Source organism: Schistocerca piceifrons, chromosome 5 (genome assembly GCF_021461385.2).
Source record: "Schistocerca piceifrons isolate TAMUIC-IGC-003096 chromosome 5, iqSchPice1.1, whole genome shotgun sequence".
NCBI classification, from domain to species: Eukaryota; Metazoa; Arthropoda; class Insecta; order Orthoptera; family Acrididae; genus Schistocerca; species Schistocerca piceifrons.
In genome coordinates this window covers 237,518,081-237,530,134 of record NC_060142.1, presented here as the reverse complement: position 1 = coordinate 237,530,134, position 12,054 = coordinate 237,518,081, and the positions used below count along the sequence as shown (strand labels likewise).

The 12,054-nt window shown below is 42.2% G+C and overlaps 1 protein-coding gene across 3 annotated transcripts in view; it reads right to left on the bottom strand.

Moving 5' to 3' along the window:
• The window catches only part of LOC124798195 (ubiquitin-associated domain-containing protein 1), a 46,176-nt gene extending 44,957 nt beyond the window's left edge, over positions 1–1,219 (bottom strand). For all 3 annotated transcript variants that reach the window (XM_047261492.1, XM_047261493.1, XM_047261494.1), the window contains exons 1-2: positions 778–1,219; positions 546–706 (exon numbers count right to left, since the gene is read on the bottom strand). In XM_047261492.1, the coding sequence (XP_047117448.1) occupies positions 546–706; positions 778–1,144 (528 nt within the window). In that variant the 5' untranslated portion in view covers positions 1,145–1,219. The remainder of the gene's footprint in view (positions 1–545; positions 707–777) is intronic.
• Positions 1,220–12,054: the final 10,835 nt, after the last annotated feature.

The following is a 12,054-nucleotide window of genomic DNA, read 5'->3' as shown; positions in this document are numbered from 1 at the left end:
ACCATCCTTAAAGGGTGTTGATCAATCCCTTGGAGTGTATCCTCATTTCGGAGTTTCAGAATGTGGTAACCCTATCTCCAGAATTCTTCTCGTTGTTTGTCTCTAACACCATGATAGAATGTTTTTCTTCTACGACTGTTACCAACGAGATGAGTATATTTTTAAGTTAATATTTTACAATTTTGATCAGACACTAACTCATTTCAGTTAGTTAGGTACAAAAACAAACTGTCAGTAGCTGCAGCACTCTCCTTCAGTCATCACAGGAATTTTAGTGTGGAAATAATCCAAAGTTGGGCATTAATAACTCTTGGTGAAAACCATCAGTAGCCCTACGCCTGATAGAGAATCAACATTAAAATCTCCACAAACAAGATTTTGCAGATAAGCTGGCATAACATTTTATGGTAAAACATACATTTACTATGCAAAAGACAAAGTGAAGGGGAGGAGATAAGCACTAAATAGCTTTAATTTCAAATACAATTCTTTCTGGGGCAAATACTAACACATCCCGAGACCCAAAAACATTGTCGTGAACTTACGTCTAGTGAACAGCCAAGCTGAGGCTGCTCCTTTGTTGTGTTCTTTGTATCCAGTTTACTTGTTGCTTCTTGAATCTCCTCAACAGTAGGAGCTTTTAAGTTGTCCACAGAAATCTGCTCCTTTACCGGTGGTCGCCGCCGCTTCATTAAAAGTACCTGATCTACAAAAGGAAACGAGTTACCGGGAGCTTATTTATTTCATCTAATCTACCATAAAAACATATATATATACCATTGGTCTTAATATCCTCTTGATTAATAGCATTGTTATCGTTTAATGGTTTTCTTCCTGACACCGACACCAGTTTATAATTTTGGGCTACCTTTGATAAATCTGCTGAATTGTAAAAGCGACTGACTGCCATTGTCTTCAATTTATCTACTGTGCAATCAGCTGTTGCATCTACTGTTAGTTTATCGCCTTCAGGGCTAATGACAGTAACCTCAATCATTTCGCCGCACAAACCATTACCCTCCGAGACAAACATAGTTTCTTTATTTTGTGAAGAAAGCCGTATGTCACTATCGAGACGCCTGCTGAAGATGCTCATCAGCCTTTGACGACCTCCTGAAATTTTCTCTTGCACCCAAGGCAGCATGAAAGCAATTTATACATATTAATTTCTTGTTTTCACATCAAATTCGCTTATCAAACCTTAGTCAATATGCCAAACATCATCATACGCAAGAAACTAACATGTACAACCAGGTGGAATGTCTTTCATCGAAACTATTAGGTAAAAGAAAATTTTAGCGCAGGCCCTTTACATGCAAGTAAATAATTGTAGCATGATTCCAAACTATTGAAAGTCGCGCTATTTGTATGCCGTTTTCGTTGGCTTTTATTTTTTTAAATAAAGCATCTTCTTTCATGTTATTTCGATAAATTTAATGGCCCCAGTGAACCTACTTAACAATGGTCCTCCATACATTATTCTCCGCGAGAAGTAGAAAAAAATTACTTACAGCAAATAACACATTATTGAGTACTAGCGTGTATCGTAATACCAGTATTCTGCAGTCATTTTAATAACAGTCAATACTGCCAAGCATTTGTTTACATAGATAACTGCGCACAATCGGCGCGGCACTCACGCATCCATCAAAATAACAGACTATATCCATATAGTTACAAATACTTGATTTCAGTGTTCAGATCAGGCAGGGCTACCTGTGAAACCAGTCATGTGATCTACAAGCTAAGCTGCAAGCACTGTGCTGCATTCTATGTGGGCATGATAACCAACAAGCTGTCTGTCGCATGAATGGCCACCGACAAACTGTGTCCAAGAAACAAGTGGACCACACTGTTGCAGAGCACGCTGCCAAACATGTCAACCTTCATTTCAATGACTGGTCCACAGCCTGTGCCATACGGATCCTTTCCAAAAACGCCAGGTTTTCTGAATTGCGCAGATGGGGACTTCCCTGCAATACATCCTACGTTCCTGTAACCCTCCTGGCCTCTACCTCCGTTAGTCTTTGTTCTCACCCATCCAGCCCTTGCCCCATTCCCATTCCAGCTCTACACAGCCGTCGTTCCACCATCACATCCTGTCTTTTTCCTTTTCTCCTTATCCGAAATTCCCCCCCCCCCCCCCACTCCCCTGTCGCCGTCTAACCTGCAGCACTTCACTGTCAGCCAACCCCACCATACTATCCCTCCCCCTCCCCGCCCCAGCCTGCTCCATACCCCAATCTGTCGCCACTCCCTTCAGGCACTGGTGCTGCTGCTTGCAGTGTGGTTTCAGTTGCCTGAGGCTCCAGTGCTGTGTGTGTTGCGTTTGCACGCGCGCGAGCAAGTGTTTGTGTGTGTCTATTTTTGACGAAGGCCTTAATAGTCGAAAGCTTTATTTTTTAAAATCTTTTTGTTGTGCCTATCTGCGACTTATCATCTCTGCTATGTGGTGAGTGGTAACTTTCCTTTTCATAATATTGTTACATTCCAGCCTGGATTTTCCAGTGTTCTTATATTTATTCTTATATTTGTGGAAAAAACATTCTTTGACACCATAGAGTTAAAAAAAGGGAGGTTCCATTACGTGACAAACTTGAAGCCAATGTCCGCCATTGAACCTGCCCAAAACACTACGTTCACCGCATTCGTAGCTGCATAGTTCCACACAGTGATACTTACCCGTGATGTCACTGTGACGTTCCTGTGCCCAGTTTCGTCAGTGTTGGATATTTCGATTGTGAGGAGACGTAGTTGTTTCCGGGTGTACTAAGCGATCCAAGCATAATCTAAAGTTTAAAGGAATCAAATTTCATTTGTAAGTGGAATAATGCAAGCAATATTTTCTTTTGTATACATGAATTATTGCTGCACTGTTTACTTTTATTGTAATTGTTTCATTCCTGTCATTTGACTTTAGATCTGCTTCACTTTTCTCAGCGTGGGTTCTTTCACTCATTGTCACAAGTCGGCCGCGCGGGATTAGCAGAGCGGTCAAAGGCGCTGCAGTCATGGACTGTGTGGGTGGTCCCGGCGGAGGTTCGAGTCCTCCCTCGGGCATGGATGTGTGTGTTTGTCCTTAGGATAATTTAGGTTGATTAGTGTGTAAGCTTAGGGACTGATGACCTTAGCAGTTAAGATCCATAAAATTTCACACACATTTGAACATTTTTTGAACTTTCAAATCGCAAATGCTCCAACATCCGAGCCACACTGTATCAACGGTGTAGTCCCCGCAAAATACACAGCTACATAACCAGCTAATTGTTGGGCAGCGTCTGGTGCCCTAAATTCCTCTCGCCGCTAATTATTACTCATTGTTCACATTTCCTCTCCCTTTAAAAAAGATTCTGCCTAGAACAGCTGGAAACTGAGGTCATGTATATGTAAGTTTTGTTTGCTTGATTGTATGAATGTGGATGTATGCTGTGCTTCCTTTCAGAAGAAGGCTTTGGCTGAAAATTTATGTGAACACCCTTTCTGTCATGCTGGCCTTGTGCTTGGCGTGTGAGTAACAATCTATCCGTTTCACAGTATAGCTATCCACTAATGCGGTTTGTTGTAAATAATCCACTGAAATTCGACACGAACAATGATGTACATAATTACAATACCAGAAGAAAGAAAAGACATTCATTGTGCTACATTAAAGTCGACTGTAGAACAAACAGGGATTCACAATGCTGAAACCGAAAGTTTTGATCACTTGCTCATTGATATAAAGTAAAATTTGAAACTAAACTGAAAACTGTCTCTTTGATAACTACTCCCATTCTACAGAAGATTATCTATTACTATAATGTGTAAATGGTGAAGGGTGGGAATTCCTACCAACTAACATCTGTCTATCTATAATTAAAAAACGTAAAAACTAATAAACGATCAGTGTGGAGGCATATTTACAAAAAGAAATTGATGTCAATATTATTGACTCATTCCATATCATTACAATTTATCGAGCTAATGATATATGGTACATGAAAGTAAGTAACTAACTATTGGTACATCACAAATCATGGTGTAACCTTAAACACTTTGAAAACCTCAAAATGAAATCCAAAAGTAAAATCAAGCTGATGATCAAAGTATATGTACATTCTAGTTGTTCTTTGCCTGGTTATTCCTGAAAAACTGACAGAGTTACATCTACATCTACATTTATACTCCGCAAGCCACCCAACGGTGTGTGGCGGAGGGCACTTTACGTGCCACTGTCATTACCTTCCCTTCCTGTTCCAGTCGCGTATGGTTCGCGGGAGGAACGACTGCTGGAAAGACTCTGTGCACGCTCGAATCTCTCTAATTTTACATTCGTGATCTCCTCGGGATGTATAAGTAGGGGGAAGCAATATATTCGACACCTCATCCAGAAATGCACCCTCTCGAAACCTGGACAGCAAGCTACACCCCGATGCAGAGCACCTCTCTTGCAGAGTCTGCCACTTGAGTTTGCTAAACATCTCCGTGACGCTATCACGCTTACCAAATAACCCTGTGACAAAACGCGCCACTCTTCTTTGGATCTTTATCTCCTCTGTCAACCCGACCTGGTACGGATCCCACACTGATGAGCAATACTCAAGTATAGGTCAAATGAGTGTTTTGTAAGCCACCTTCTTTGTTGATGGACAACATTTTTTAAGGACTCTCCCAATGAATCTCAACCTGGTACCCGCCTTACCAACAATTAATTTTATATGATCATTCCACTTCAAATCGTTCTGCATGCATACTCCCAGATATTTTACAGAAGTTACTGCTACCAATGTTTGTTCCGCTAGCATATAATCATACAATAAAGGATACTTCTTTCTATGTATTCGCAATATATTACACTTGTCTATGTTAAGGGTCAGTTGCCACTCCCTGCACCAAGTGTCTATCCGCTGCAGATTTTCCTGTATTTCTCTGCAATTTTGTAACGCTGCAACTTCTCTGTATACTACAGCATCATCCGCGAAAAGCCGCATGGAACTTCCGACACTATCTACTAGGTCCTTTATATATATTGCGAAAAGCAACGGTCCCATAACACTCCCTCGTGGCACGCCAGAGGTTACTTTAACGTCTGTAGACGTCTCTCCATTGAGAACAACATGTTGTGTTCTGTTTGCTAAAAACTGTTCAATCCAGCCACACAGCTGGTCTGATATTCCGTAGGCTCTTACTTTGTTTATCAGGCGACAGTGCGGAACTGTATCGAACGCCTTCCGGAAGTCAAGGAAAATGGCATCTACCTGGGAGCCTGTATCTAATATTTTCTGGGTCTCATGAACAAATAAAGCGAGTTGGGCCTCACACGATCGCTGTTTCCAGAATCCATGTTGATTCCTACAGAGTAGATTCTGGGTTTCCAGAAATGACATGATACGCGAGCAAAAAACCTGTTCTAAATTTCTACAACAGATCGACGTAAGAGATATAGGTCTATAGTTTTGCGCATCTGCTCGACGACCCTTCTTGAAGACTGGGACTACCTGTGCTCTTTTCCAATCATTTGGAACCTTCCCTTCCTCTAGAGACTTGCGGTACATGGCTGTTAGAAGGGGGGGCAAATTCTTTCACGTACTCTGTGTAGAACCGAATTGGTATCCCGTCAGGTCCAGTGGACTTTCCTCTGTTGAGTGATTCCAGTTGCTTTTCTATTCCTTGGACACTTATTTCGATGTCAGCCATTTTTTCGTTTGTGCGAGGATTTACAGAAGGCACTGCAGTTCGGTCTTCCTCTGTGAAACAGCTTTGGAAAAAGGTGTTTAGTATTTCAGTTTTACGCGTGTCATCCTCTGTTTCAATGCCATCATCATCCTGGAGTGTCTGGATATGCTGTTTCGAGCCACTTACTGATTTAACGTAAGACTAGATCTTCCTAGGATTTTCTGTCAAGTCGGTATATAGAATTTTAATTTCGAATTCACTGAACGCTTCACGCATAGCGCTCCTTACGCTAACTTTGACATCGTTTAGCTTCTGTTTGTCTGAGAGGTTTTGGCTACGTTTGAACTTGCAGTGAAGCTCTCTTTGCTTTCACAGTAGTTTCCTAACTTTGTTGTTGTACCACGGTGGGTTTTTCCCGTCCCTCACAGTTTTACTCGGCACGTACCTGTCTAGAACGCATTTGACGATTGCCTTGAACTTTTTCCATAAACACTCAACATTGTCAGTGTCGGAAAAGAAATTTTCGTTTTGATCTGTTAGGTAGACTGAAATCTGCCTCCTATTACTCTTGCCAAACAGGTAAACCTTCCTCCCTTTTTTTATATTCCTATCTACTTATATATTCAGGGATGCTACAACGGCCTTATGATCACTGATTCCCTGTTCTGCGCTTACAGAGTCGAAAAGTTCGGGTCTGTTTGTTATCAGTAGGTCCAAGATGTTATCTCCACAAGTCAGTTCCCTGTTTAATTGCTCGAGGTAATTTTTGGATAGCGCACTCAGCATAATGTCACTCGATGCTCTGTCCCTACCACCCATCCTAAACATCTGAGTGTCCCAGTCTGTATCTAGTAAATTGAAATCTCCACCTAAGACTATAACATGTTGAGAAAATTTATGTGAAATGTATTCCAGATTTTCTCTCAGTTGTTCTGCCACTAATGCTGCTGAGTTGGGAGGTCGGTAAAAGGAGCCAATTATTAACCTAGCTCGGTTGTTGAGTGTAACCTCCACCCACAATAATTCACAGGAACTATCCACTTCTACTTCACTACAGAATAAACTACTACTAACAGCGACAAACATGCCACCATCGGCTGCATGAAATCTATCCTTTCTGAATACCGTCTGTGCCTTTGTAAAAATTTCGGCAGAAATTATATCTGGATTCAGCCAGCTTTCTGTACCTATAACGATTTCAGCTTCAGAGCTTTCTATCAGGGCTTGCAGTTCCGGTACTTTACCAATGCAGCTTCGACAGTTTACAATTACCATACCGATTGCTGCTTGGTCCCTGCATGTCCTGACTTTGCCCCACACCCTTTGAGGCTGTTGCACTTCCTGTACTTGCCCGAGGCCATCTAACCTAAAAAATCGCCCAGTCCACGCCACACAACCCCTACTACCCATGTAGCTGCCTGCTGTGTGTAGTAGACTCCTGACCTATCCAGCAGAACCCGAAACCCCACCATCCTACGGCGCAAGTCGAGGAATCTGCAACCCACATGGTCGCAGAACTGTCTCAGCCTTTGCTTCAGACCCTCCACTCAGCTCTGTACCAAATGTTCGCAGTCAGTCCTGTCGATGATGCTGCAGATTGTGAGCTCTGCTTTCATCCTGCTAGCGAGACTGGCATTCTTCACCAAATGAGATAGTCGCCAGAAGCCAGAGAGGATTTCCTCCGATCCATAGCGACACACATCATTGGTGCCGACATGAGCGACCACCTGCAGATGGGTGCTCCCTGTACCCTTCATGGCATACGGATGGACTCTTTCCACATCTCGAATGACTCCCCCCCCGGTATGCACACGGGTGCACATTGGTTTTCTTCCCCTCTCTTGCTGCCATATCCCTAAGGGGCCCCATTACATACCTGACATTGGAGCTCCCAACTACCAGTATGCCCACCCTCTGTGACCGCCCAGATCTTGCAGACTGAGGGGCAATCTCTGGAACAGGACAAGCAGCCAAGTCCAGCTGAAGATCAGTATCAGCCGGAGACAGAGCCTGAAACCGGTTCGTCAGACAAACTGGAGAGGCCTTCCGTTCAGCCCTCCAGAATGTCTTTCGCCCCCTGCCACACATTGAGACGACCTCCCACTCTACCACGGGACCACGGGTGAGGGGTCAGCCTCAATGTGGGCAGTATCCCGGGCAGCCACAGCCGTAGTCCGATCGGGGGATGTGTGGGACGAGCTGGCCGTCCCCGACAAACCCCCGTCTGGATCCCTACAGTGATGCCCATTGGCAACAGCCTCAAGCCGTGTGACCGAAGCCAACATTGCCTGAAGCTGGGAGCAAAGGGATGCCAACTCAGCCCACATCCAAACGCAGCAGTTGCAGTCCCTATCCATGCTAAAAACTGTTGTGCAAAGAACGTCTGAACTAATCTACAGAGAGCACAAACAATTCGACACAAAATTTAAACGGTTATTAAAATACAAGATTGCCTAGTAAATGCTGTAATGCTGCTGCTTGCGCACAGCTGACACACTGCTCGGCGGCGGAAGGAGACTGCGCGATTTTACACTATTCAGGTATTAAAAAGGCGATGCTATAACTCTCAAATACTATAATACGCCCGAAATTTATGAATTAAACAATGAACGTACCCAAAAACACGCAAAAAGAAATTAAGAATTAAACTTTGTAACAAATAAGTGAGCTAAGAGTATACGATTTGCTGCGGGCAGCTGCTTATCCAACGGCGACAGGGAGCACACTGGCTGTGACCAACCGAGAGAAATGTTCAGGGAAAAGAAGCAAATAGGCTACTGTTGGAAAGCTAGGCCTACATCTTACGCTGGTTAGACTATCATTACTAAAAAAGTTACTCACATACATTTTAAGGAAAAATATCCATTTTAAGGGGTCTTAACTGTTTGAGACCAGTCCCTTAATCACAATGTTGGAACCTGTTTTAAAAAATATGTCTTTTCTTTTTACCTTGTAAGTTGTTACTACTGGCCACACACTGAATGACACATAATAGAAAAGATTTCAAAATTATAAGATGGGTAAACTACACTGAGATTAATCCACTGACACACTAATAAAACGAGAACTCTATTCTGCATGGAGGTATAACTCTACACAGTTTTGTGTCTGCGACATTTCAATAATCGTTCACTTCACTGACATGCATAAAATGCAATAGCACACCTTGCTGCTTTCCTCATTGCACACGTTTATAGGCTAGCAAATAACATTTAGTAGGTTTTTTTGCAAACGTGAACATTAAAAACTTTGTGCCCGAGCTGACAGTTGAAAATGTAACGAATAAGCATTACTAGTAAGCAAACAAGCATTGATTTTGGAGTTCCAGGTTCATTTGCTAACGATACAATACAATAAAAGTACATTTAAACGGACTACGAAAGCATGGTTTTCACATCACTTCCTTCTCTTCTTCTTTGTTCGAAATATATCAACAAAAAACAAGTTACGTTAACGAGGTCAAGTGTGTCGTATTACTAGAGCAAGCACACATTCAAGAACAGAAAAACTATCGAAATTGCCTTCCTGACACAATGTTATTCATGTAGCCACTGTAACTTTTAGTATTTAAAGATGTTGTTGCACGCACACAATGGAAATAATGGACAAGAAGCAATTATAAACAGTAGTCTGTTAATGTTTTTGGACTACTTAAAATGTCTGGAGACCCGTCCACTTTGGCTTCAAAACAATGTACAGCATAAGTTTGTAGTGCCACCGCCCTTCTTTTCTGGCTCCATGGCTGACATATTGGTAATATCACTGTTCAAAAGTACCTTAGCCTAGTTTAAACGACGACCCTGTGTTGCAGGCGACTGCGCTACCGGCCATTGCGCATGTGCGGCGCACGTTTGCTGAACACGTTGGCGAAACTAAACATTTTCGGCTTGTTTCGACTTTAGCGACACTAGTTGCATGAGTATTAAGATTAAGTATGACGGTAGATAGTAAACAAACCGGAATATTAAATGGGGAAATGGTTCGCTTTTTGGGTACCAATGCTATGCACCGGTTGAAAGGGTACAGTACCGCCCGACATTGAAAATAGGTACAACATACTTCATTATTTTTGTCAGAACAACACATTTTTTTTGTAAAATAACTCAATTTTAATTAATACAGCGAAGCCAGATACCAGTGTGGGAAAGAATGACAATTTATTTATTAATTGATCACATGTGCACTCCCTCAAAAAATAAATCCCTACATCCAGTTTGGTGAGATCTGTGAAATGAATTAATGTATGGTCGTCTGCTAACCACAGATAGTGAATGTGAATATATGATCATCTTTGAGACGATCCTTTGGCCACCTTTGGTGAGACCAAAGAGATGAAATTTACCTGAGCTTTGAGCGCCTGAAATGTGGCTGACCAATACGGTAGCAAGGTGCTCCCCCACTTCGACAGAGGTGCGAGAGGACCTCGAGAACGGCCATGTTTCAGCACTCTGCCGCTGGATCTTGTGCTGTTAAGACCTGTTTTAGTTGTGCTCCATAATGACAAAAGAGTGGAGACATGGTATGCATGTGGAATATTTAAGAGTAGTTTGAAATAATAATTTCTCTATTTCAGGAACTTTTGTGGGGAGAATTAAGTGTCAGGCAGGTAATATTAATGGGATTGTAGTAATCTTCAGAAGTGACCAATGGTCACAATGAAATCACGTGTAGCAATAAGTTGAAATACTTCCGTGTGCTTAAGTTAAGCTGAATTACTAGCGTGTGTACAATAAGTTGAAATATTTAAGAAATAGCGTGTGTACCATAAGTTGAAATATTTAAAAAATGGCGTGTGCAGGACTTGAAATTAGAGACGAGTACTTCCACGTGGTGAGTACTGTGTGAATCTCAAACTGTGTATGAGACAAAAGATAAAGAGAAGTACTCGTCCATGGTATCAGTTGAGGACTCGCGTGTGTGATGAATACGTTCTTAATATTACTTTGCGTGATATGATTCCGTGTGACGCTAGATTCAAACTCTGAGAGAGAAGCAAGGTGAGTCGGCCGTCTATCCAGCAACGCCACTTGGCTTGCATTGCACAGGAAGACGTGCAAATATCTCCAGAGTTCATAGTAGGAAAGTAGAATTACAAAGTGGGGCAGTGTCGTGTGAAACTGGGATAAATACTAATTGAAGTGGGAAAGCTGAAAGTGATAATGTTGTGACTATTCTCTGTGTAGTATTTCATATTGTAGTGTGGTGTATGTCATGTAATTTGGGTATGTGTGGTTTGCATGGGAGAGTAGCGAGGTAGTTTCAAAAGATTAGTGGGTTATGCTTGTTCCTTCGGTACCGCTCGGTCTGGAGGATAGTTTCGTGATGATGATTGTGAGAGTCGAAGTGTGAGAAATAATAAAAGATCCACCATCCTAAACAGAAAGTGCACTGTAGCGTTAAATAATTACGAGACCATAATATAGAGATTCACCAATGTAAAGCCATGCCTACTGGGCGGAATTTCTCATGTGTTATTGTTGTAGGTTATAGAATTTGTGTGTTTAGGTTAGAGAATTTATCGGAATAAATAAGATAGTGAAAAGAAAAAGATTGGTGGACTTTTCCTTCGAACTGTATGTTGTCATAATGTCCCGAATTTATAATGTGTGCGCCATTCGTATTCAGTGCGGTGGCCACCTGTTGACAAAAGCCGTTAAATAAAATAAGAAAGGAAATGTGGTATTGCCAGTGCGTAGTGTACAGTCAGAGTTCTGTAAAGTACTGATAGTCAGATGCATGTTTCCGTTGCGTATTAATCATATAGGAGGATAACTTGTAACTTAAGTGTGAGTACTAGAGTTCATGTTACTCGATAAATAAGAATGAATCCACTCGCTTGGCAGACCACTCATCTTGCAGGCCTGACTGCTAGATGCCACAGTATGAGCAAGGCATGTGGGTGCCTCTCATAATTTCGACCCTGCCAGGATTTTTTTTCTGCCAGGATATTTTGCTGTTAGGGTTTGCTGTTGAGATTTTTTTTATGGAATATATTGTGATGGCGCTAAGAAGTAAAATTTTTTTCTGTTTGCAATTCCTTTCTGGAGTGGTGAGGATCTTTTATTTTTTTATGTAATTAATTGCTATATCGTCCAAGGCTGGAAGATCGTTGTATAATTTTTATTTTTTGCATAATGTCCGTAGTAACTAGGTCGCAGTCGAAAAGTGTAGTCACCATGGAGAATAGCGATTCTGGGGTGAACGTAGCAGTGCAGCAGGAAGTAGGTGTCGACCATGTGCTAATGAGCGGGAACGGCAAACACTCGGAAGGGGCTGAATTGTTCAGTGGACCGCTGGTAGGTGATCCTTTATGTGGCGGGCTTTGTCCACAATTGGGGGCTTTTCTCGACGACGCGGGCGAGCCGGGACTAGGTCAGGTATGCAGTGAAAATGCAGCTA